The sequence below is a fragment of the Triturus cristatus genome, chromosome 7 (assembly GCF_964204655.1).
Source record: "Triturus cristatus chromosome 7, aTriCri1.1, whole genome shotgun sequence".
NCBI lineage: Eukaryota > Metazoa > Chordata > Amphibia > Caudata > Salamandridae > Triturus > Triturus cristatus.
Genome location: NC_140590.1, coordinates 1,015,614,639 through 1,015,641,890, shown reverse-complemented (window position 1 = coordinate 1,015,641,890; position 27,252 = coordinate 1,015,614,639). Strand labels below are relative to the sequence as shown.

Below are 27,252 nucleotides of genomic sequence, written 5' to 3'. Positions count from 1 at the left end.
CAATCATGAGGCACCGAGTGATCATCCGTACCATTTTTATTCATCCACTTAAGTTGCTGAAGCCACAATCACTAGAGGCTGTTCAAGTGATTGATCATCAAATTGGCATGTACTGCTCTTTAACAAAGTTTGTGCACCAACCTTTGATGGGCCTCTAAACTTAGGAAAATGCCGACAACATGCTAGTTTCTTTTAATGTACAGTTTGAGTAGACGGTACAAGATTTCATTTTTTTTTTTAAATGTTAAAGCAACAGATAAACAAGAATCATAACTCAGTTAAAGAATCCAGGCTGTGACCTTCCAGTTTCTCAAAATCTGTAATGTTAATGTGTAAAAAGCAGGTTGAAGTGCAAAGTATACTGCAACCAAGAAACCACCATGCTCAATCACACACCATGTTTTCCTCTCCAGTGAGGCTGTGTGACCCCCAGCTAGCAATGACGCTTCATCGTACGGTTGAAAGATGGAAGCATCCTGCCACCACAAGACCTTCAAACTTAGTTGTACAACTTCAGTGGAACGTTAAACCCAGATGTGGTAGCTATGTAACCTTCTAGTCACAAAAGCAAATCCTAGCAAGATTGCAGGGCCTTTCAAGAATAAGAATACCAACTAATTGTTTAATGAGCACATACTGAAGAAAGAGGTTTGTGGTAAACATGCATTGTTTTAAATTACTTGAGTCAAGTGAGATAATCCCCAATATATTTAGCAGTTAAACCTAAAGGCAACTGCAACCCAAAGACATACTTTAAAAGGGTAGGGTAACAGTGTCGAGAAGACAACAACAAATAAATCTTATCACGAATCACATTTGGCAGGCAGGCATTTCACAACCCAAAGCCCATCTAGCTGAAGCAAAAGTTAGGCTTCAGTGAAATACCTACCCAGAAGCAGATGTATTCATTAAGCTTTGGAGTGTGCATAGGGTAGAAACTAACGGTCAGTACTGTTAAGCTGCCCGTCTAATGTAATTTCAGGTTGAAGTAGTCTGTTATTGGTGCTCCTGAGCTGTGTCCTGGAGTTGCCATGGCTGGGATTCATGTTGGCAAAGTGGATGGTGTCTCTTTCCTGGTGATATTAACTGGCATCACAGGTACCATGTTAAGTCAAAGACATGGTGGCCAATACTACAGTAGACAAGTCTCGTTGCTGCAGATAGTCCACAATTCCAGGGATAACCAGGTAACACTGTACTTATCCGACACTCCTACATGCCCTTGACGCCACAAGTTATTTTGAGAACATGAGAAGCAAGTTATTTTGCATGTAAATGTATTCTGGGGGATCCTCCGCACAACAGTAAAGTTTCATTTCCCGCCCTAGTGTCCCATAATTACTGCAGTGTATCTCCCAGCTGATGTTATAACTCGTCATAAGTGCCTGATCCAACCAACCCTTTAGGATCGTGGTATTTATAAAAACAACTTTTATTTGGAGCTTAACATTTTTGGGGAAAAAGTGAATCCAATTAAGGCTGTCAGCTGTAATATGGCTGTAGGATAATCCATGGATATAAACAGGGGACAATGCACAGTCTGTCTCACAAGTGCCAGGAGGTCCTTTGTTGACTATTGATAACAATCCTTCACTGTAAACTGGACTATGGCACAAGTACATTAGCAGGCTTCATTAAGCATTACACGTAACTGGTTAGTCTTAAACACAGGTAAGAGAAACGCCACCACACCGTCTACAACTCAGCATGGCCCTCAACGATCGCAGCTTACGGTGCAGATTCAAACTTGGTAAGATACAGAAGAAAGCCTTGCACAGTTACTTCAGAGTGTTGTGGATGAAAAAAGGTCATGTTTAAGGAGGAGAATGGGAAACTCCGAGTCCAAGTGGGGAGGTTTATCCAATATTCTTCTATCACGCCCCTGTTCTGGGCAGAGTCCAGTTGTAAAGTGTATTATTTTGGAACTGCAAAGAACGGATTTCTTTCTGAAATAAGTTTAGACTTTGTCGGAGCCAGTGTCTTGACAGAGGAGTTTCTGCAAAACGCCTGCATTTTAACCACAACTCTTCAGAATGCAATTAGCCATAGGTCCAAAGCTCACTTCAAGAACAAGTGTGAGAAAACCTAACCAGCACCAGGCAGACAAATTTAGTTCTGGGCAGACGCTCCCTTCCAGACCACTCTTTTGTAGCTTCAGAAGTGCAAAGAAGCCATAACAAACCATATAGAATATGACAACATTCTGATCAGCATTATATCAATGTCGCGAGGAGGCCCTGGTATATTGGAGTCTGATCTAGACTTCTCCAGGAACCAAGATGCTGAGGACCAAGTTCACATTGCAGCATAGTGCATGAACATTAAAGAACAAAGCCACATGGTGGTGTTGAAGTAAGTAGACACTGTAGTGAACAGGAGTCTGTGTTAATAACAGGTGGTCACTGGTATGTGCTTTTTGATTTCGTCGAGAACTGGCATTGGGTGGAGGTACTCAAACTTTAGCCCCTTAAGGCAGCTCCGAGTTTCTTTGGGACAGAAGAACAATTTAAAACTGCTAAATGTATTCTTTCTACTGCACAGACGAAGCTCTGAAGTGCATCAAAATGCATTATACTACATAAAAATACATCTAGAGCGAAGCACAAACTGTGTTCTTGAACAGATAATTTGGCAAAAATATCAATAAAACAGACATATACCAGCTTGATTCACGAAGAAAAAAAAATAAGAACTGAAGAGAACTCTTGCTGGTGTGCTCAATTCCACGACTATTTTGTGGCTGGGAGGGTTTATATGAGTGTTTAACAGTGCCACCTGGCTAGGCCGAATAGTGGCCATATATCCACGAGGTCCTACACATTGGCTGCTTCTTCCCAGTCATAGCTGAAAAGATTTCGGATTGCACATTAGACATTATAATTGATAAAGAGTGTTTAAGGGACATTGCAGGTCTCTTGAGATACACTTTCTATAAAACTTAATTGTAGCAACAAAAAAAAAAAAACACACACACGGCCCTTTAAGACATGTCAGAAAGTATTCCCATTGGTGGCACGTGTTTGGAGGTGTAGGACAGTAAACATACCTTCAACCCTTTTATTATCGACTGTAGACTTATAGCCGCTGCACTTTTTTCCAAAGGACTGCTGCTGACCTCAAAGGAACCCTCTAAATAGTGAGAACGCCATCCAGTGCAAATCATTGTAATGATTTGCGTTGTAATACCCGCGTTGTAAAGGTATTGCGGTGTGAACACCGCAATGTAACGGATGTTTCCCCAATAGCGAGGAATACAAGCAACACATGTGCTAGTTATTACTGGCATTAAACTTTGTGTGCCTGCTAAAACAGTGGCAAAAAAAAAAAAAGGGATAGAAACATGCAGTGCAAAACACGATAAAGTTGAAGACGTGCACGGTTGTAAAATCCATTGTCGGAGGAATAGCAGATTGAAAGAGTACAGAGTAGTCGCGTACCCATACAATGGTTAGCTGGTCACCTGGTTTTAGCCCGGCAGTCTTTGGCGTGGCCTTACCGCAAACTTTTGCTTTCTCCTCTCCTTAAAACAAGGTAAAACCTGGAGTAAAGTGCCACTACATGTATCCAAGGCCTGTAAATTAAATACAACTAGTTGGCCTGCAGCAATTACTATGCCACCCACTTAAGCAGCCCTTTAAAACATGGTTCAAGTCTGCCATTGCAGCTTTCAACTGCCAATTTCATTTGGCGATAGAAACCTTTTGCCAAACCTAAACCTTCCTTTTTAACATACAAGGCACCCCTGAGGTAGGCCCCGAACAGCTCACAGGGCAGGGCGCAGTGCATTTAAAAAGAAGGACGTGTACTTTGAGGTTTTACGTTTGCTGGTAGTTAAACACTCAAATTGGTTTTCCACTACTGTGAGGCCTACCTCCCGCATGGGATGTCACGGTTATATTTAATAAGTGATAACTTGATCGAGAGTAGGTAGGAATGCGACGTTTACACTCCAGGACAGGAGGGGTGAAGCTGTTCCCTGCCCTGCAGAGGACACCCCCCCCCCCCCCCCAGGGACTGCCTAGTAATTCAAAGGACAGCATTCAGACTGGTCAGCTTAGGGTGCTGCCCCCTCCCCCACCCGCAAATTGTTTTTGCCGTACTCCTTTTTCTGACCTCATTTTTTATGGCATTAGAACTCTGGTTGCTTTTCCGATGCTAACTAGTGTAAAAGTGCTTGTGCTCTCTCCTCTAAACATGGTAATATTGGCCTATAGCAATTGGCATATTTAATTTACTTATGTCTCCAGTAAAGTGGCACTACTTGTGCCTGGGGCCTGTAAATTAAGTGCTGCTAGTGGGACAGGAGCACTGTGTGCGTCACCACCTCACGTAGCACTTTAAACATTTGGCATGCCTGCCATTGCAGAGCCTGTGTGTGCAGTTTTAAACTGCCATCTAGACATGGCAAATTAAACCTGTTGCCAGGCCCAAACTATCCTTTAAAAACACAAGTTACCCCTAAAGGAGGCTCTGGGAAGCCCGGAGAGTAGGGTGCAATGTATTTATAGAGTAGGACATGCATCAAGTTTTACATGTTCTGGTAGGGAAAAGAAAATCTCAAATTCGGACTATCTCTCCCACAGGATAAAATTGGAGTTGCCTGATTACATTTTATATGGGTAATTTTCAAATGGAAGAGAAAACCAGCTCATCTTTGGGGTCTCTGGAATCACAATATAAAATCCCAACTTATGATTAGGTCGGATTTAATTGCAATCCTGAAAATGCCACTTTGAGAAAGTTGGCCTTTTCTAACCTTAGCTATTTGGTGCCTGCAGCCTGTCTCAAGACTAGGTGTAGGTGGCAGTTGGGATTTGTGAACTCCTACACAACCACGCACAATGGGGGCTTTGATGTGACTAGATGGGACATCACCGGCAGGAGAGAAGGGAGTAGCTGGACACAGCCTCACACCTGAATCAACTGTGCCCTGACCCCACACAAAGGGCCTAACGAGCATGCATTGACACTTCAGCCAGCTTGGAGCAAGGAAATTCCTTGCACTGCAAAGCCACTGTCTAGAAGCTTCTCTCACCTTCCATTACCAGGGCATCGGGGTATAAAATATGGACCTCAGACACAATCACTTCACTACTCTGCCAAGAAGATGGACTGTTGTGCTGCCGAAGGACAGCACTCTGCTTAACTGCTGGACTCCTGCTTTCCTCCTGACTGGGTGAGAAGGGCTGGACCTTCATCTCTTGAACCCAGAGTGACTCCAAGTGCTAGTTGGCTGGCCTACTGATCTGAAGCCGGAGAGACAACAGGTTTCCAACAACCTTGCATCTATACACTCAACCATCTGTGTGTACCCTGCCAAGCGGTGTCACTCAGTCCTGAACCCTTGGAAATAGGCCCATGGCGCTCTACCAACATTCAGATCCAGGGGAAAAGATGCAGCTACTCGAGCAGAATTGACGCATTCCCACTGCTGCATGGATTGGACCCGTTGCAAAGACTTGCATCGCCTTCAGGACCATCACTGCACGGCGAAGGCTCTCCCATCCCATCTTTTGTCAACAACAGGCTCGACGGACTCCGCATTGCAGCTCTTTGAAACCATTGCATCGCCCCCACTGCACGTCATACACCAACTGGACTTTGTATCCCAAGATCTAGCGGCAGGACTCTCAACACCGACACATCAGTACCTCACACTGCAGACATCTCAGAACCGGCGCATCGCCTCTGCTGCGTGCCACATCTTCAACACGGATTAATGCAACGCTCCGTAAACCAGGATTGAAGGTGCTTTTGTTCAGCAAGCCTAACTGGGTCATTGTAGCCGGCGTGCGCCCCATCGCGGTCAGCCTGAACTTCTGACTTTGTCCCGGTCCAATACAACCAGATACGTGTGCACAGTTGGTGCTTTATGTCTTTGGCGCCATTTTCTTTAATGGTCAATATCTTCTATTCTACTAATTGGATTTGTCGTTGTCATCTGGACATCCGACCACTCTGGAAGTGGGTCTCTGACGTTGATGGCTGCTTCTTGTTTGTAGCATACGGGAACAGTCAGTGTCTGTAAGCAGGCTTAGCATGGTCCTGAAACTTAAAACTACTGTTTAATTGAGACGGTGTGACTACTTCCGAATCACGGAGGGGCGGCTGCTCCCTTGGACACCCACATTGGTTTGATAACTGGCTGGGGGGCTTTTTTTTTTGGAGAACATGGTTTACCCAATGCATTCACAGTGGGTAGTGAACTCATCAGATGGACCACTTTCATGTCGCTCAATACAGATCGCATACATACAAATCGGTTTTAAAAGGTCTGTGTGGATGAAACACTTGTCAGCTGCTTTCTGTTGGAACATAACATATACAGAACCGGTCTATGAATTAAAAAGGAAGAACTTAGAGTGGGATGCTGCGTTATTACTTGTGGAGGAGTAGTCCAGACTGTTTTGCAGTACGGCGAAGAGCACCTAAGGTGGTCAGGTGTTGACACCACATGACCACCACCATAAAAAAAAAGACTTTAGGTTGTCTGGTTTATGAAATTGGTTATAGATACAATACAATTGATGGATGTGCACACCAAGCATAGCTACCTCTATCCTGTTTTAGTCATGAGAAGTGTACGTAGCCTAATTCTGCCAAAACTAAGATGGTGGAATTCTAAAAGTCGTGTTCACATTAGGTAGCCCACCTTAGGGGTGGAACTAGCTTGAGAGGAGAACACACCTCCTGACTAGTTAATTTTCCCACTTGTCATTGTGGCAAATGGGTCCGGGTCAGGGGGTACGATTAGTCCTCTCTGGGGAAGCCTTGGGACGCATACTAAAGGCAGCGGAGGCCTTTGAAGTCTCATGCCTTGATATGTTGACCACTTAGCCATCCTGCCTGGAGGTGATAACACCTTTGGCCGAAGTATGCATTGTTTCTGCCCTCAGTTCAGGCTCTCACCTGCAGGGGGTCAGAAACTGGCCTGTGGAGACAGGCTGGTCTTGACCAGTCGGCCATTACACTAGTTGTCAGTGGATTTTCAGGGGGCACCTCTAAAGGTACCCTCTGGGTGCATGTATTCATAAATCCATTACAGGAATCAGATGTTGGATATCTAACATCTCTAGTTTCAGTGAAGCCTTCGCGTATGTGGTGAACTTGCAAATACCAGTGCCCTGCATATGTACTTGAAATGGCTTCCCCTGTTAACTTATAATATCTAAGAATCGACTTAGACATCATAGGGGAATATCTGCTTATGCAGATATGTCCACACATCCTCCATGCCCTAGGTACCAAGGGTACTATTTACTAGGGACTTACAGGGGTGCTAAAGATATTACCAATTGGGGAAATAACTGTATAGTTTTTTTTAATAAGATCTGGCACTGGGGAACTGGATAACAGGAACCCAGTGCAGTTGTCAAAATTGCATCAGATACCATGTAAAAAGTGGGGTTGACAATGTCAAAAAGAGGCACTTCCCTAAAGTTAAGGCCTGCCCTGCTGCTTGATCCCAGGATTATCATAGTGACTGAGGGTCAGATAACTGACCTCCTGTTCTGAGCTACAGGGACAGATCAAGTTTCAGAGGTCTTTCTCAAACTGCCCAGCTGCACTGGACCGTGCAGAGCCCTACTGGAGGGAGGTCTTGATCCCCAAAAGGTGCCTCCACAGGTCCTGGAACTTACGGTGGTATCAGTCGAGATCCTCCTGTAAAGAAAGGAAGAAACCCCAAAGCTTTGGGTTAGTTGTGGCCTTGAATGGAACTGTCCGTGAGAAGACTGTCGCAGGCAAACGAAAGCTCTGGTAAACCAGACTTTTTGCGCTACAGCAGCGTGAGATCTGTACTTCGAGCAGCAGCGTGAGATCTGTACTTCGAGCTACAGCTGCGACAGCCTACAGTGACTGTCAATACAAAGCTTGCGCTACGACCACCCAATGGACCCAGCCAGATCAATGAGCTACAATGCTGACTTCACACAGCGCTCTCTACCAGCGGCCTCCTCCACTGCAAACTAGACTTTGAGAAAGTAACTGTTTCAGCAGAGTTAACATAGTTCCAGTATTCAGCCCTCAATCCATTGCAGGAAACCTGAAATTTTAACTTTCCCATCGATCTAGCACAGATAACGGAGTGAGCGTTTTTAGGCACTATACGATTTTTTGTGTTGTGTTTTCACTTTATTACTTTGCGTGCTGCATAAATACTTTTACACAGTGCATCCAAGTTAACCCCTTGGGTGCGGGTTTATTTCCCGCACTGTGCGGGAGAAATAAACGGTGTGCGGGATTACGACGGCTCCCGGCCATCGTGCGCACACGCCCACCGTGATGCATGACTGCCGGGAGCCGTCATGCGCATACAAGGGGTTAAGCCAGACTGCTTTTGTGCCAAGCTACCAGAGTTAATCACAGGTTTCGTGGCCTTTGTTGTTCACCCGGACAAAAATTGTGGTTGTTGCTTTAGAATGGTTTTCACCCCCACAATTAAAAATCCAATTTCTTACACCTTGTTCCTGGAGAGAGAGGTATTAAGTGTGTACTAATGAGGTCAAAGTTTTGCTGAGACAGTATTAGAAGGCAGCAAACGTAAAAAAAAAAAAAGGGGAGGAATAGTATCCAGTGATGCAGGTATACATAAGAAAGGACTAACGCACTTCAGAAATTAATTTTGACTAGCGCTTAAAAAAAAGAATTTGTTTCTGAATTGGAGCAACTGGTGAGCATCAGGTAGACTAAATGTGTAATTATATATAAATCTCTGCCTCCACGCATCTGTTCTTGTAAGCCTTATTAAGGTGGCATGCTAATTTGCATTTAGCAAAAGACTAACCGTAAGAACTTTTGCTGAAAAAACGATGTCGAGGTTTCCTTTGGTGAGTTTTTTTTTCCCCCGCCCTCAAACTCATCTTTTGGATCAACAAATGGTAAACAAGGAAAAAGTGGGATGTACCTTCGAGAGATTTCATTGGGTAAATAAACTCAAATAGCTCAAGAGTACAAAGAGCGTCCAAAAGACCTGTGGACTGTTGCGACCTTCCCTCATTTACATCAAGGTTTGAAAACTCTTCTTGGAGGCTCTTGTTTGACCGAAGTGCTCATTTACGCTTGTACGGGTCACGAACGAAACAGTAACCTTCCACGGTAATACTACAGATATACGGGGTTTTTTTTAAAACAGAAAAGGGCAATATCATTACATTGATATATTAAATAAAAGAGGTGGCAATTCACAGCTCTCTAAGGATTTTAAAAATATTTATAACAGTTGTCCTCCAACTTTCGATTTTTAAAGCACGTTTACGTTCCCCACTGATAAAATATTTCAGGGGGTTGAGTTCATACGGCACAAGGAGCGCAGGTTAGAAGTGTACCACTGACATGCACGTTGAAAACTATTATTAATCGTCAAGATGGTTGGTGTGCGCTATACAACAGTTACACACATGTGAACTTCCATTCTCACTGAATTCCGTCCCTTTGCTTGGCATAAATAATAAACCTGCTCTTCATATCTCTTGGTGGGCGGGTGCAGGGCTGACTGCGAGCACTCCACGGTGTTCTAAAATCAGAGTTTCGACAACGAAAGAGAAAATCCTTTGTCAACACAGTATCGCATGTCATAGCGCCTACTACGCTTGGCGAGAGGTTGAAGCGCTTTAGATGAATTTGATTAGCAATGGAGAGCACCTTCAGAGCATGAAAATGAAAGACCTGAGCACTTACCTCCCGATCCTTTTCAGCAGACTTCTAGACTAGCCCCGGTCATTAATCTGGACCCGTCATTCCTCCATCGCTTGCACCTTCAGAGGGAGTGGAGGCTAGGACGGCAGTGCAAGAGGGAGCTCCCAAAGAGGAGATCTGGACAGGCAGTACAGGAGGGCGCTGAAGGGGGCAGTGCAGGAGATGCGTGATCAGGACAATGGTAGAAGGTGCCCGGCAGTGCAGGTGGTGGCTGGCAGGAAAGGGAACGGGGGCAGATTGATAGGGCAAAAGTGCAGGAGGGGGGCAGCAAAGGGGGTGATGGTACGGAACCTCGCAAAGGGCAGCTGCAACCCCTTGACGTTTCCTCTCTAACCAGAAGCAAGGACCCTGACTCCAGGGTCATATTCAAGAAATATGATCTGTCAGCGCGGAGATAAGGGCAGTCGGACGCTTTCGGGGTCTCCACAGCAATCTGAATCGTCTCCTTTGTTTACGGCTTCTGGTGGGTGGGTTGGTCCCTGCAGGCTGTTTGAACACACAAACCCCGCCCACGCACGGGTCATGTGATCTCCGTGGAAAACTGGGCGGAAGGGTGACACGCCCAAATAATAAAGAATTTTCTCGTCACGGACGTACGCGACTGGGCGCAGGAAGCTCTGTCCAGCGTCTGTCACTAAGACGGCCATCTTGAAGTGACGAAATTCATAGTACTCTCGCAAACAGCTATGAAGAACCCCACGTAGGTTGTTGTTTAATGTTAATGAAACACTCTTGATAACACTTCATGTCGTTCATAATTTTGAAAAGTATAAGATGTACGGCTTCAATGACGTTTAGGATTAGAATTATCTCAAGACTTTTTTCACGATTTACATACTTTTATTATCGAACAGTATTCATTTAAAAAAACAAAAAATAGAATTTTTCAGGTCGCCTTAAACAAATAAATAGGAACCACGGCCTTTTAAGATGGTCGTTTTATTTCAGTGCTCCCTAACAGCCTTGGGGGATAGATACCACTTACCATGCTTTTGCTCCGCCCACTCGACGTTTAAAGTTATGGCGAACCCGCCCTTGAGAGGCGGTCCCCGTTTCATTCGTGCTGTAGTAGGGTCTATAAGAGCCTGGTGGCCATTTCAGAGATGTAGTTGCTACAGTCTCTGCTAAAAGCTTTTGAAAAGGCAAACAAAAAAGCGTTCGCAGTAAAAACAAATGAAAAATGACCGTGATTGGATAACCTTGAGTGTGCCAGGTAATAGAAGGTATTGTTTAATATTTTGAATGGCCGGTTGAACAAGTTATCGTTTTTCAAAAGAATAGCTTATTAGCTCACAAGCTTAATAATCCTCTCCGCTACAAATGGTAAAAAATAGTTGCAAAATAATTGTATTGATGAAACGGCGAACGAAGTACAGTCACGCCCATCTAAAGGTCCCGCCTCCCTGCTGTTTTTCGTCGAAATGCACGTACTACACGAAAACAATTGCATTTTTTTTCTATAGTGCACACCAATTATATCGCAGTCTCACGTTTATGTTTTTAAGCACTGGGAGATTGTGATTTGCTTAGAATCACATATTGTTGTGTGGACGGCAAGACTCGAACCTGATTTAAGAGGTCCAAAATAGGCAGTTTACGCTGCATCCTCTCCAAAAATCAGTAACCACGTAAACTGAATGTGAGAAACCTGGGGGTAGGTATTGTCTTGAACTGGTTTAGGCTGGAAGTAGAGACAAGTATAAAAGGATTACAACACACAAACACAGCCAAACTGAAATAGGTAAGTGACTCCAGTATTTGGCAGCTTCCAAGCTTACTTGCGAGGGAATTAAGGAGAATTGTCATTCATGTAGGTTTTTTTTTTTAAGGTTTTGGGTGTACCCAAATGAGACTTGCAAGCCACCAAATGACCGACCGGCATGTAGCTTGACCGTGATCTTACTGTACATTTTTAACTTATAAAATGATCATTAGGTCTCGCCTAGCAGCGCTGCATAGGAAAAAAACCTTTAGCCATTGCTTCACTTTTTTAAGCAAAAACGTGCACGCATTGCTTTGCCTTCAATGGCAACGCGTGCACGTCTGGCGATTCACTTGCGGGAGCGAGCAGCGGCGCCATATGGTATCAATTATCGCTCCTTGCTGCTGGCTCCAGCAAGGGAATCACGCAGGCCCCCTCCTTTTTCCCCCTGCTGCCGCACGAGGCGCGCGCTTGTTCATGTTTCCTGTCACTTTCCTGTACGTGTGTGTTTAATTTTCCTTGTTTTCATTGTTCTCCCGGTGATAAGATGAAGCCAAAAATATTTGCTGCATTGTCTGACCCTGGGCAATTTACATAAACGGTTGCATGTTATTTTAACGGCGAGGGACATCGTTTCTATGGTGCTGCATCACTGCGAGGGATGGGTGTCATCTCGAGCGCTGAGAGAGGCCGTGGTGCACAAATGGGATTTGTGAGCGCACCTTGCCCACACCCGCACGTCCCAGTGCGGGTTGCGACATGTTGGGTGGGTGCTCCGAACAGCGAGGTCAGCCGGGAGCGTCTGCAGGGTGGCGATGGAGGCTTCTGGCCGCATCGTGTCTCCCCGCCACTCATCTGGATACAAATCTCCCCGAACTCACCAGAGACGCAGGGTCTGACAGAAATCGCACCAGCTCAAGAAACATTTATACGCCTTTGTTATACCTAATTAGGAAGATGTTTTGTAGTAATCCAACAACCTAAAGCGCCATGAAGCATCAGAGCGTGTGTGTGCTTCGCCTACTTCGCCTGAATGGCCGGCTACCTCTGTGGGCCACTTTTTTTAGCGTACCCGGGCCGATTTTGATTCCCAAAGTGAGAGATCTCAGAAGTGTGGGAGTATGCATTTCAGGGCAGAAGCGGGCGGATTCTGCACACACCCCATGGCCCTTAATTTGTCTCTGCGGGAGAGCTGCTGGACTTTTTGTAAATAAATAAGAAGCTGACACCAACCACTGAGCCCAGAAGCTGCTCTGCTGCAGACAAGAGCGGCCCAACAATGGCACATCCCAGGACTGAAACAAGCACTGTGCTCCCATCCCATCCCGTACTTTGTTTTAATTTAGGGTCTCGGCGTGAAGGTCTCTCTTTAGGTTTTTTCTTTGAAGTTTGAGAACATACAAATGAGAAACAACAAAAGTTCCACTCCTGATGGATATTGCCCTAGACAAATTGTAAATTCCTTCCGTTGGCTCGCTTTGCAAGAAATGGCCTTTTGCGGGTTACCAAGGAGTGCTGACGTGAATGGCCCGTAGTCCTCACTGTAGCATCGCTATCAATCGTCCAGCAGGTGCAGTGGCTTCAGGGATCAAGGCAGAATAATAGCCTTAAAATCAAATCAAGAGTGGCATTTCACATGCCTTGCTCGAGATATGAAAGTGTGCATGTGATTCATTTGTGAATTTACTCTAGAATGATTCTGTTTTTTGTTCTGTGTATTCCTAATGCGCTTCGTCTGCACATCTACTTCACACTGTAGCAAGGGTTGATTGCAGACCATTAAATAATGTTTACACCCCGATAGACCGTGCATGTTTAAGTTTAATGACATGCTGCTGATAAGGAGTTAAATGCTTTGTATATCAGAATCTTTTTAATCAGTTTATTTGCAAGAGTGATGCTGTATTTTAAAACGTGCTGTTTAATTTGAAAATTCCCTCTGCTGCACCTTGAAAGATATATCGTTATAAAGACAGTGTGGTTTAGACCGAGGAGTTGTAGCTCACTGAGTGGGTCCTTACAACCACTTATTGACGGCGGCTAGAAGTGGCAAAAAACACTTCAAAACAGAAAGAAGAACCCGAAAGGTGTGCTTGGCTTATACTTATAGCGCCTTTTCATGCAGTGCGTTAAATATAAGCAAACAGAAATTGTCAATATTGTTAACGGTGCATTTAGTAGAGCTGGTAAAATGTGAAATGTGTTTCAGGTTGTAGAGTCCATCTTAGACGCCCGTCTGCATGCGAGTAGAAAACTGTGCTTTTAGAAGTTGAGACAGGATCATTGTTGGTGTACTAGGGATGCAAATACATTTACCCCTTCTCCGCCCTGGGGTTCTCTCCAATATGTAAAGATGGAATAGTGTAACAAGCTTATTCCTAGTGTAGAAGCGCAAAGTATGCGTGCCGGGCATTGAAACCTGATCCATATGGATATCCCTCTTTGAGTCTAGTTAGTGAATATAGCTGAGATATGGACTGGTGGAGCCCAGACAAGAGTGACATAGAACGCACTAAATAACATGCAATGTGTATATTGCTCACTGGGTTTGTCTGGTAAGGTTGTTGGCTTTTTGGTATCTAATTATTTTGTAGGAAAGTGCTCTTTAATTGTTGACCAGGAGCTTGGCTTTGCAGGTGTCTTTGGTTGTGCCACAAGAATTTAAAAACAAGTCTACATCTGGGCTTGCTGGCAACATGCTTGAATTTACTATTGCATATTCTAATTGAACAGTAACCCTCCCACTTGTTTACTTCTTCAAGTCTTGCGCGCACTCCCCCACCCCTCCCATTTGTTTCCTTCTTCGCGACTCGCGCACACCCCCCCCCACCCCTCCCACTTGTTTACTTCTTCAAGCCTCCAGCCCGCCCAGCTGCAAGAGTTGTGCCCGTCAGGTCCGGCACCCGACCCGAGCTGAACATAAAATGCAGCCTTTATGTTCACAAGGTTTTCATGGTGAGTTCAGCTTGTGTGCTGGTACTTGAGGGTGCACGGACTCAGGCCACCCTGTGTGTCTGCCAGGCTCTGTTGGCTTGTGTGTGTAAGTGAACATGTAGCTTGTGTATGTCTCCTAATCCAGGGTTGTAGCCCGTTTAATGCTGTGTTGACTTTTGGCACGTAAGGCAAGCAAGCCACTGGAAGACAGAGTTCATTTTCCCAGGATCACGCGGTTTGGACAAGTAGATATTCCGGCATTATAAGAACTCTGTTTCCTTGTCCGCCACTAGACTCTAGCAGTAAAACCACATAAGATATACATTTTCAGGTCGTTTAGATCTCTGTAAAGTCTGTTTTCGAGTTTAAAAAAAATAATAGTTTTTATTCGTCAATAAACACATAGATTGCAGGCCCCTGAAATCCCAGAGGTACCAGCCGAAGCATTACAAACATAATATCATTGACGTTTTACATTAGTAAAATAAATGACGAGGCACTTCATATGAAAAACAAGCCCCCCCCCCACCAACTCCCAGATCCCCCCCCCCCCCCCCCCCCCCGACCGCACCAAACCATGACCAACAAGCAACATCCTGCATGAGCATAGCCTAGACAGCTCTGACCCCGGGCCCAGATTAAGCCCTCCCTCCCCAGGGGAACTAAAGGGACCCCTCTTCCCGCTCCTCCGGGACTGGCTCCAGGGGGATACCTCTGTAATCTGCCCAACGCTGCCATATCTTATAATGTTTACGTGGATACCCCCTGGCTGCAAATATGGGGAGCTCCAAACCCATGCTAAAGTCCAGACCCCTCTTCCACACATTCAAAGAGGGAGCCACCGGAGCCTTCCATGCCCGGGCGACATCCCTCTTGGCCAGCGTGAGGCCCAACAGTAGTGTTGTAAATTAAGGCAGAATGTGATTAAGCATTTACTGAAAACATTAGTGTTTCCCTTTGTTCGTGTTTTCCCCATTATGTTGGCCGAAGTCCGGACTCCATTTTGTATTGACATGCTGCCACGTGTTCACCACGAGGAGAGTCCGACCTCTGTGTTAGTTGCTCTTGTAATCTGCCTAGCAACAGTTATAAATAGCTCCCTCTTGTCCATCTGGCGCATGCCCAGACTTGACCGCATCTGTTATAATTAGCTTTGCTTGACCATGTGTTTTCGCGGGCTCAAGGAGTGTGTTAGCTCCGCCCATGTATTGATTTAGAATCGGGAATGACCCTAAATGGTAATGTTCTTCGACTTCATGTACTATCCACCCACTCATGAGCCCCTCTGTTGTGTATAAAAGGGGGCTGTGTACGAATGTTCGGTGTGCTACTCCTTGCAATACTGAAGAGTGTTGTGTGGATTGTAGGACCACCCTTAAGGGTTAATAAACGTTGTTTTTGTACTTTGCAGTTTCCGTGCCAACTTCCTTATAGATCTCGTTACAGAAGAGCGAACCCTTGTCTCTTGCGGGCCTAGCTGGGGCTTGTATTCATCAATTGGCGCCCGGCACGTGGGGCTCATCGGCGACTCGGATGCTCGAAGGACTGGTCGCGACGAAGGTGAGGAGTTTGGCCAGGGACGTGATCACTGCCAGCGGCGTCTTAGCCTTGGCATCCCGAGGTTTTTCTTCCTTCCCTTCCGAGCTGACCATCTGGGTGGCGCCGGTCATCGACTGAGACCTCTTCTGTCGGTCCTGCCGTGAGAGCCGTTTGGGCGATTGTGGAGCTTGGCAGTTGGAACCTGGACTCTTGATTGGTAAGAACCGTTGTACGGTACTTGCTCCGAGTTTTGAAGCCTGGTCTGGCTATTTGAGTTTGATTGATGGTGACTAGTCATATTTTGAATTTGCCTTTGTGAACATATATGCGTTGCAACACATATAGGCAGGTAATGTGGAGAAATTTCTCCGGAGCTGTGTAAACTTGGAACGGCGCAACGATTAAGTGCCATTTTTCTTGATAATACTGCATATTTTGCATTATTCCTAACATGCCTGCTTTTAGCGCACTCCGTAAGTGGTGCTGCTGTTTGGGTAACCGGTTGAACCTCGAGGAATCTGCTCCAGCTCCCCCAGAGGGGACTCCTAATAGGGATATGTACGTGAAGCATGGTCTTTCTTCCATAATGTACAGCACATTGTGGAGGAAATATACCAAGAAGGATCCTGAGTTGCGATGGCCTTTGTATGGATCGTTTGATATGCGTAAGATTGAGTATGTGGAACAGTGTATGTGTAAGCGACGTGCTCGTCAGGATATGTTTGAGTGTGTGCGGTTATGGGTGAAGGAAGTGCGTGAGCGAGAGAAACGTGAGAAAGCATTGTTTGATAAAGAGCAACGAAAGAATGATCATGTGCGAGCACAGGAAGCAAAGCGTCGGGAGGACAAAGAACAGACGGATAGACAAGAGAAAGAGCGTAGGCTACAAGTTTCGGGTCAATATGTTGTTCGCCAGCCAATTTATCCTGTCCTTAATAATCCTGATGACGATTTTTATTTACTAGATCGCTCTCCGCCCCCTTATGTTGGCGCATCCGCTCCGCGGCCGCAAGATTCCGACCCGGCTTCGGGTAAGGTAGACACACGGTCCATGTTGCCAGCCGAGCAAATGGCTGAGCTTCGGCAAATCTCCTTCCGTGCGCTGAAAGGCAAGGTATCCCAGGAGGAATTATTTCAAATTTGGGGGCCATGGCAGGAGAGAGATAAAGTGTATTTTCTGGGTCATTTCGCGGATGAAGTGATTAATGCTTTCCGAAAATATTCTCATGTTTTTGAGCCTGACGAAGTGTCTTCGGATGCCAGAGCAATACGTAACGGTGCTTTTTCTCCCTCTAAGGCTCCTGAGGCGGCTCGGCGGCTGTTCGCCTTGCGGGACGAGGTACTGGCCCTTCGAGAGAAAGCACGCCAACGAGCGGAAACGGAGAAGCAGTCGGATTCGGTTGCAGCAGAGGGCCACCCATCCGCCTCCCAGTCAGATAAGGATGACATAGTGCATGCTAAACCAATGCGAGAGGCGGCGCCTTTGTATGTTCCTCCTAAGGGAGCGGGGACTAGCTCCGATATTAACTCCGTCGATGCTAAGGGATATTTCGTGTATAATTGGGTTTATACTCCATGGCATAGAGCCGATGTTATGGCGTTAAAGAATGCATTGCCTGACCCCCGCAAGAATCCAGCGGCTTTCTATGAAGAAGTCGAGGGGGCCTTGAATTCTTGCATTATGACCTTAGCGGATATAGATCTGTTCTTTGGCCTTATTCTACCACCGGACACGTGGCGATCTGTCCGAAAGGTGGATGATATAGTTGCTTTTAAGGCCCGGTGGTCTGACCTTGAGGATGAGGATAGGGAGCGGAAGCCCGCACAGAAACCTCCCCGGAATATTCTAGATCTCCCTGCTGCTATTGTGGCGAAATTAAAAACAATAATCCCCCCCAAGAAGATTGACTGGAATATGTTGGCGGCATGTCAGCAGAAGGTTGATGAGTCAGTGGCAGATTTCTTCACGCGTTTTGAAGAAACGTTCCATGATTTTAGTGGCCAGTCGCTTACCGACGACACAGGCCGCCACCTTTTTGCGGACAAATATGTGGCTAATCTACTGCCGGCAGTTGCGGCCCGGTTAAAAGCAAGTGAGAGTTCTTGGTCCTCCGCGACACCGACGGCCCTTCTGACCATCGCCCAGTATTATGAGCGTCAGGAGCACGAGGCGAAGGGCCAGGAGGAGAAGAAGTCAAAAGATCTCAAAACGAAAGTTATGTTAGCACAAGTATATGGCCCGCCCCGCCGGGGTAATAACAATAGGGGAAGGAGCGGATCTTATGGTCCCCCTTCGGGCCGACCTGCTTTGAATAAGAACCAATGTGCGTACTGTAAGCAGTTGGGCCATTGGGCCAGGGAGTGCCCAGCGTTGCGCGCTTCGCGGCAGGGGCACACTCTGGGTGGCCAGAGGGGGAGAGGGGGCTTCTCGAACTTTAGAGGGACCTCTAATGATAATGTCCGTTTTGATACGGCCGGACAGCACCGAGATAGCTCGAATATTTTTGATCACCAGCATCAGTACCATGTATCGGACATCGATCACTCGGGATATCACGATTCTCAGCATGCATAGGAATGCGTAGGATGGGGGTCCGAATCAGTTGAGGTGCCGGTCGATCAGACGGGTCCTTATGTATCGGCTGAGGTTTTAGGTTCTACTGATCAGTTCCTAGTGGATACAGGAGCGACACGTAGTGCATTGTCTAGGTACTTGGTTCCGGGGGCTCCCCCATCCGGCTCAATAGTTACATCGGTAGGGTTTGACGGTACACTTTCCCGAAGCCCTCTTTCACAGCCCCTTGCATTTAAAGTTGATTGTTTTTCTGCGCCTTGTCCGTTTCTGCTTGCTCCGTACACACCGGATAACATTATGGGCCTTGATATGTTAAAACACTTTAGGGCTACAATTCGCTGTTCCCCCGAGGGTGTGAGGGTGATTTTAAATGACAACTACCCCCGATCTGGGCGGATGTGTACGATCTCAGAGGATGCGTTGTTGGCTACCCTCCCCCGAGCTTTATGGGCCACGTCGGACACGGATGTGGGACAAATGGTGATTCCTCCGGTCCACATTAGTGTCCAGGAGGGGGCGGTGCTACCACGCCTCCCCCAGTATCGTATTTCCCAGGAGGGCGAGGAAGCTCTCATACAGATTGTGCAAGATTTGATCGCGGTAGGAGTAGTGGAAGAAGTTCCCTATAATATCTGTAACAGTCCGATTCTCCCTATTCTGAAAAAGGACACGGATGCAAAGGTTTATCGGTTCATAATTGATTTGAGGGAGGTGAACAAGATCGTGATACCTCAGTACCCGGTGGTTTCCGATATCACGACGTTGCTCACCCTGGTCCCGCCTACGGCGACCGTGTTCTCAGTGATTGATTTGAAAAATGCCTTCTTTTCTATTCCCATTCACTCTGATAGCCGATTCCTTTTTGGGTTCACATTAAACAATAGATCTTATCGCTTTTGTAGAATTCCCCAGGGCTACACAGAAAGCCCTAGTATTTACAGTCAGGCCTTGAAACGACAGTTGGATTCCTTTGCTTTACTCGAGGGGGTCGCCCTCATTCAATATGTCGATGACATCCTGTTGGCGGCTGACACCCTGGAGTTGTGCGAGGAAAGTACGATAGCCTTACTTTCCTTTTTAGCATCCCACAATCACAAGGTCTCTAGGAAGAAATTGCAATTCTGTAGACCAAAGGTGACTTATTTGGGTCACCTTTTGTCTAAGGAGGGGCGTGCACTCACACCAGATCGTATCCAAGTAATTTTGGACACACCAAGGCCATCCACGCAGAAGGATGTGCGTGCATTTTTGGGTCTTGTTTCTTTTTGTAGACAGTGGATATTGGGGTTTTCACACATAGCTAAGCCATTACTAGCGCTCTTGACAAAAGACACGCCCATCCCGATCCCCTGGTCAGATGAGTGTGACGCTGCTTTTCAGCAATTAAGACAGGCCCTTTGTTCAGCACCAGTGTTAGGGACCCCTGATTATGCAAAACCCTTTTCGTTGTATGTGCATGAGAAAGATGGATGTGCATTATCAGTCTTAGTGCAGATGCACGGCGATAAGCAGCGCCCTTGTGCATACTTTTCGGCTGTGCTTGATCCTGTCGCCCGAGCGTTACCAGGGTGTTTTCGCTCGGTTGCGGCGACAGCTGTGTCAATACGGCAGAGTGAAGGAATTGTATTGTCCCATAAACTGTTGGTGTTAGTTCCCCACGCTGTTGATGCTCTGCTTAATCAAACAAAGACGCAGCATTTGACCAGTGCCCGTTTAACGGGATATGAGTTGACGCTTTTGGCTCCTCATATTACGTTAAAAAGGTGCGTGACATTAAACCCGGCCACATTGTTGCCATACCCCGAGACCCAGCCTGAGGCGCAGAAAGCGCATGATTGTATTCTTGTGACTGAGAAACAAACAAAGGGTCGTATTGATCTCCAGGATACGCCCTTTTTAGATGTAGATGGAGAGTTGTGGGTAGACGGATCATGCCTGAAGCTACCAGATGGTACGACTTCAGCAGCGTATGCAATTACCACGTTACAGACGATAGTGGAAACAGCACGCATACCACAGAAATCAGCTCAAGCAGCGGAACTGATAGCGTTAACACGAGCGTGTGAGCTCAGTACAGGATTGTGTGTGAATGTTTACACAGACAGCCGCTATGCCTTCGGAGTAGCGCACGATTTCGGCCTACTCTGGAAGGAGAGAGGGTTTCTAACGTCACATGGGGTACAGATAATGCATGGGGAGTTAGTTCATAACCTTTTAACTGCATTGACATACCCAAAGAAAATCGCCATTGTTAAGTGTAGCGCCCATAGGAAAGTGGTTGATAAGGTTGGAGAAGGGAATGCGTTAGCAGATCGAGTAGCACGGGAGACTGCGATGCAGCCCGGTACTACTGCCATGTATGTAGTGAAGTCACAGGTGGAGAGATGGCATGATGCGAAGGAGCAAGTGCGAGAAATACAAAAGACCGCTTCTGACAAAGAGCGGGAACAATGGGTTAGCGAAGGAGAGCTGGATGACGAGGGTTGCTGGAGAAATAAGCAGATGGATAGATGGAAATTACCCACGGCTTTTGTACAACCTATGGTTCAGATGGCACATGGGCTAGCACATGTTGGAGCTTCCGCAATTGTGAAATTGCTTACTCAAGTCTGGGAGCATCCAGAGATTGCTAGCACAGCAAAGAGGGTGGTGCAGACCTGTATGATTTGTCTGAAGTACAACCCAGGGAAAGGCACGCGAACTCCAGCAGGAGGATTTGCGACACCCACTGCACCCTTTGAGGTTCTGCAGATGGATTATATCCAGCTTGAGCGCTGTAACAATTTGAAGTATGTTCTAGTAGTGGTTTGCGCCTTCAGTAAGTGGGTTGAGGCGTACCCTGCGAAAGACAATACTGCAATGACTACAGCGAAGCTATTGCTGAAAGAGTTTTTCCCCCGATACGGCATCTGTAGACTTCTGTGGAGTGATAATGGCCCTCACTTTGTAGCGGATGTTATAAAGTATGTCTTAAAGGGCCTAGGCATCACTCAGAAGTTCCATGCCGTGTTCCACCCTCAGTCTGCAGGACTAGTCGAGAAGTATAATGGTACACTGAAGCTTAAGATCGCCAAAATTCAAGCTTCAACATCTTTGACTTGGCCAGACGCCTTGCCACTGGCGTTATTGTCAATTAGGTCGGTGCCACACTCTCGAACCGGCCTTACACCCTATGAGATTGTATTTGGACGCCCAATGAATATCTGGGGTCCACCAAGGCCTAAGGCTGTGTATGATGTACCTTGTGTAATGATGAGCGATTATCTGGCACAGTTAACGGATAACTTGGTTTCTATTCATCAACAGGTCCGAGAGGCGCTCCCTGATCGGTCTACCGGTGAAGGACATGGTCTCCGGCCTGGGGATCATGTCATGCTGAAGGTCTTCGACAGAACGAACAGTTTGGAGCCGAGATGGATCGGACCTGAGCAAGTCCTTCTTGCAACGAGGACGGCAGTGCGAGTCTCGAACAGGAAGAATTGGATCCATTCCTTGCACTGTCGAAAGGTACCGCCCGGACTGGTGGAGTCTGCCGTTCTGACCGATCAACGAGAAGTCCTAGCAGCAGAGACAGGCCGTGTTGCGAGGCCAAACGACACTGAGGAGCTCTTTTCGGACCACACGACTTCTGGAGGAAGGCGATATCATCTGCGACCAAGGAAGTGAGATCTTCAGTACTGGGACATACTGTCAGAACGGCCCTTGGGTTAGTGAAACGGAGAGCCGCTGAGGCAAGGGGGGGGGATCAGCCCTGCATTAGTGTAGCGACACCCGTCTTGGCCCGTTGGTGAAGAAATCAACCGCTGCCCAAGGGGAAGAGTTCTGACAGACTTTTAGTTTCAGGAAGATATTAGGGTATTGTTTCCTTTGACATGGAGAAAAAGAAGATTTTTTGTGCGTTGGGGTTCATGCTAACAGTAGCTATCGTTGGTATAACCACATGGTTTGTGGAGGAGGCAACTCCAGCTCGAGAGACACTTGTGTTGACGACTCCAGTGCCTGCGGAGCACTACTTTTACACATTGCCATATCAAGAGTTGAAGCATCGACAATCCTATTTGAATAACACTTTCATTCAGATGCTGCATCACACCCACGTTGCTACAAATGCTACGAACTGTTGGATATGTGGGATGATGCCAGCCCATCAGAAGAAAGGAGGTACGCCATTCATACCACTTCCTTTCTCACACAATGGCTCTTGTAGAGCATGGTACACTTTGTTGTTTGCCACTCGGAAACCGACAGTGGGACGACTGCTTTTTAGACTTAATAAAGAATGTCATCAGGACAGAAATGGATATCCACAAGCAAATGGAACAATTTGGGAATGGGAAGAGTACCGACCAGACAATGAATCCATTCCCTATATCTTTACGAACACTAGAGACACTATGGGGAAGGACAAGTTTGTGATCCAAGTGGCACAAGCCCAAGCGGACCTGTGTGTCCAGAGTGTGGGTTTTATCCCTGTTGGTGTCAGTGATTGTTTAACTGTTCTGAATATCGACGGACTGAATAACAGCACCTTCCTAGCATCCCATAATACCTATTTTGTATGTGGAAATAAAGGTTATTACCGTTTGCCGGCTGGGTGGTCTGGGGTATGCTATGTATCATTCCTACTACCCCCTGTATTCCTAGCACCTGCATCGTATCATAAAGACTTGAAATTGTTGAATAATGTGACTGTAAATAGGTATAAACGTACTTTATCGACGGATGATGTGGATCAGACTGATACCAGTTTGCAACAGTATATTGATTTTAACTTAGGATTGTTCTTCTTTGTTGGTGCCGCCTTGAATAGTAGGAAGATCCGAAGATTAACAAGAGTGGTAGAAGCTGTGACAAATCAGACTGCTGCTGCTCTTGGGAATCTTACGGAAGAATTACAGATTACCAGAATTGTTGCATTGCAGAACCGTATGGTATTGGATGTAATGCTAGCTGATCGAGGAGGAGCCTGTAAAATTATTGGAAGTAGCTGCTGTGTGTTCATTCCTGATCATACACCATCCGTTTATAACGCCATTAATAAGCTGCATAAAATAGCAGCTGAAATCCACACGGAAAACGGCACTTGGTCCTTTTCTGGATGGTTTTGGGCATTGGTTACTGCCTGGGGATGGAAGGTCTTAACTGGTCTTTGTATTATCATAGCAATTCTATTCCTTCTCTGTATGTGTATTCAATGTGGACCATTATGTTGTTCTGTATGCATTTCATTCTGCATTCCAGATAAGAAAGCTATTGCCGAAGTTGCCCGTCAGAAGGGTCTAGCTAAAGAGGTTAAAGGAATGATGATAATTGACGTATACGATGATTATTCTTGGAAGCCAGATGTCTTCAGTAAATGCTGAAAGGGTCGTCTGTTGTAAATTAAGGCAGAATGTGATTAAGCATTTACTGAAAACATTAGTGTTTCCCTTTGTTCGTGTTTTCCCCATTATGTTGGGCGAAGTCCGGACTCCATTTTGTATTGACATGCTGCCACGTGTTCACCACGAGGAGAGTCCGACCTCTGTGTTAGTTGCTCTTGTAATCTGCCTAGCAACAGTTATAAATAGCTCCCTCTTGTCCATCTGGCGCATGCCCAGACTTGACCGCATCTGTTATAATTAGCTTTGCTTGACCATGTGTTTTCGCGGGCTCAAGGAGTGTGTTAGCTCCGCCCATGTATTGATTTAGAATCGGGAATGACCCTAAATGGTAATGTTCTTCGACTTCATGTACTATCCACCCACTCATGAGCCCCTCTGTTGTGTATAAAAGGGGGCTGTGTACGAATGTTCGGTGTGCTACTCCTTGCAATACTGAAGAGTGTTGTGTGGATTGTAGGACCACCCTTAAGGGTTAATAAACGTTGTTTTTGTACTTTGCAGTTTCCGTGCCAACTTCCTTATAGATCTCGTTACAGAAGAGCGAACCCTTGTCTCTTGCGGGCCTAGCTGGGGCTTGTATTCATCAGTAGCAGGTGCCTCTTATATATGTTTCCTCCAATATCAGCCATGACGTGCAGGAGTGTCAGCTTAGGGTCCGCGGGAAGATCCCAGCCCAGCACCTCAGATAGACAGGACAGCACCCCTCTCCAGAAACTGGATAATGAAACACAGAGCCACACCGTGTGAATGAAGGAACCCTCCTCCCGCCCACATCGGAGACACTCCGGAGATGCGATCAGCCCCGCCCGCCACAGCCTCCTACGTGTAAAATAAACCCTGTGCAAATTTAAATTGAATAAGGCATAGTCGAATGGCTATGGCTGCCCCCTGGGGCGAGGCCAGCGCCTCCATCCAGTCCGTCTCATCGAGGGGACCAACATACCCCGCCCATTTCCCCTTTAGATACTGGGCGAGGAGGAGCTGTGAATGACGAGCGTTCGGTATATCTTGGAAATTTTCCGCTCTTGGAGGTCCCCCATGAAGAGCTTCGCTTCCACGGGGATTAACTCAGCTATGGAATCCAATCCCGCTAGACTGGGGGAGAGTGCATGGTGGAATTGGAGGTATCTATAGAACTGTGTCCGGGGCATGCTGAATTCTTGTTGTAGATCTTGAAAGGACTTCAAGGCGCACCCCTGTACCACATCGCCTATGGTGGAGATGCCTATCCGATCCCACCCCTCGAACCCGGACAGTCGCCCATTGTGCCACAGGGGGGTTTCCCGCGTGAGCCTGTTCCACCACCCAATTCGTGTCAGCGCCTGGCGCCAAATCTGAAAAACTACCTGCGTCACCGGTGGCAACCGTGCCCGATATGGGGTGGAGTATAGCAGGGTATGTAGTGTATGTTGGGCCATAAGTCGCCGTTCCACCGCGTAGGCCGGATCCCCCCTATCCCCATACCACCACTTGTTCAGGACCAACAGGTGGGAGGCCTGGTAGTAGGAAAGCATATCTGACGTGGCCAGCCCCCCCGTAGGTTGATAGGAAGCACGTCCGCAGGGCCACCCGAACCGCCCCACCCTCCCACAGAAACTGACCCAAGGTCAAGTTCACCCGACGGAACCAGCCCGGTGGAATAGTATAAGGATGATTCTGTAGCTGGTACAGAAGACGGGGAAGGGCCACCATCTTAAAGATCGCGGACCAACTGAATATGGTGAGCGGCATGCAGGCCCACAATTTGATGTCTTGGCAAATACGATCCCATACGGGCACCACATTACGCTCCCAGGAAACCGCCGGGGTAGCTGATAAGAACACCCCTAAATACTTAAGTCCCCTCGCAGCTATCCGCACCGTGGAGGCCCACCCCTGCAACTGAGTCGGACCCCACAATACCCACAAGGTAGACTTCTGGGGATTCATGAAAAGACCCGAAGTCTCTCCAAAGAGCTGCATAATACGGAGTAGCCGGGGCCCCGTGCGGTTAAGATCTGTTAGAAAAAATAAGATGTCGTCCGCATAGAGAGCTATGCGATCGAACAGTCCATTCTCCCACTCAAAGCCAGAGATTTGCGCGTCTATCCGCACCCAGGCTGCCAAGGGTTCCATGGCCAGGGCAAATAAATAGGGGGACAGGTGGCACCCCTGGCGTGTTCCATGTCGTACGGGGAAAGTCATTGAGGTTGCCCCCGCTACCTTAACTGAGGCCGTAAGCTCCGTGTATAGAAGCCGCACGTAGGATATGAACCGCAGACCAAAATTCCAGCGTTTCAGCAGCAGGAACAGATATCGCCAGCTAAGGGAGTCAAATGCCCGATCCATATCCGCCAACAACAGGGCTGCTGGAACCCCCAACCGCTGTACCGCGGCGATCGCAACGTGGGCCCGCCGAGTGTTATGCCGCTTTGCGAGGGATGGCATGAAACCCGCCTGGTCCGGGTGAACCAAAGAGGTAATGTATGGCAAGAGGCGGTTGGCCAGGGCTTTCGCCAAAAATTTTTGCCTCCACGTTAAGGAGGGAAATTGGACGATACGAGGCGTGTTCCCCCAGGGGTCTGCCTGATTTGTGGAACACCACAATTTCCGCATGCCTCCAGTCCCGAGGTAACAGCCCATAGTCCCGAACCTGCTCCACCACCGCCTTGTAATGTGGACCTAATTGGAGGAAATACTTCTTGCAGAATTCACTCGGGAACCCATTTTGGCCCGAGGCCTTGCCCGGGTTGAGCCCACCCAGCGCCTCCCCGAATTCCTCCACCGTAAACGGGAGATCCAGTTTAGTCCGCACCGTCTCTGATAGAGCCGTGATAGTGTGATCACGTAAAAACCGCTCTATGTCCGTTTCCGTGAGACATTCACTGGGGCTATACAGGGCTGCATAGTTTGTAGCGAAACTATTGGCGAGCGCACCCGGGTCCGCAAGAGGTGTGCCCTCCGGGTCTACGATCCCTGGGAGATCCTGGGTATGATATATGCCCTGGCACAACCTGTGCAGCATCGCACCCGATTTATCCCCCCATTGGTATACTCGGCTCCTGGTGGCTAACCAGGCCTGATGTGCCTCGTCGAGCAAGAGAGAACCGTACGTCTGCTGTGCGTAGAGTAGCTGCCGGCGAGACACCTCTCCCCATCCTCCCGGCCCTTACGCTCCAATTCCACGACTTCGGCCTCCGCCTGAACCAGCCCCTCTCGGCGCTTGCGGCGGGCCGCTGCGCAGTATGAGATATCAGCCCCGCGTAGTGTCGGTTTCCACGCCTCCCACAACATGTCCGCCCCGGACACGGATCCCACATTCAGACTGTTTTCCAGTTTTATGTTTCTAGCATGTAGGATTGTGTTTTTGCCTACCCTGTCATTAAAATCCTGCATATGCAGGTGAAATCCTGGCTTTGTGGTGAGCCCACGAGGCTTACTGT

General features: G+C 47.2%; 2 protein-coding genes across 3 annotated transcripts in view; one reads left to right on the top strand and one right to left on the bottom strand.

The window, feature by feature from the left end:
• CCNI2 (cyclin I family member 2) overlaps window positions 1-10,211 on the bottom strand; it is a 32,802-nt gene extending 22,591 nt beyond the window's left edge. Inside the window, exon 1 of the mRNA XM_085618058.1 lies at window positions 9,679-10,211. The gene's annotated coding sequence lies outside the window, so the exon portion shown is untranslated. The remainder of the gene's footprint in view (window positions 1-9,678) is intronic.
• Window positions 10,212-10,737: 526 nt separating this feature from the next.
• LOC146811013 (uncharacterized) lies at window positions 10,738-24,323 on the top strand. 2 transcript variants are annotated; one of them, XM_085618054.1, is made up of 2 exons: window positions 10,738-10,909; window positions 21,753-24,323. In XM_085618054.1, exon 2 carries the CDS (start codon window positions 22,319-22,321, stop codon window positions 23,807-23,809), a length of 1,491 nt encoding a protein of 496 aa, XP_085474180.1. In that variant the 5' UTR covers window positions 10,738-10,909; window positions 21,753-22,318; the 3' UTR covers window positions 23,810-24,323. The 2 variants fall into 2 exon arrangements, with proteins under 2 accessions (XP_085474180.1, XP_085474179.1); XM_085618053.1 differs by having other exon boundaries at window positions 10,778-10,919.
• The last annotated feature ends 2,929 nt before the right edge of the window (window positions 24,324-27,252 follow it).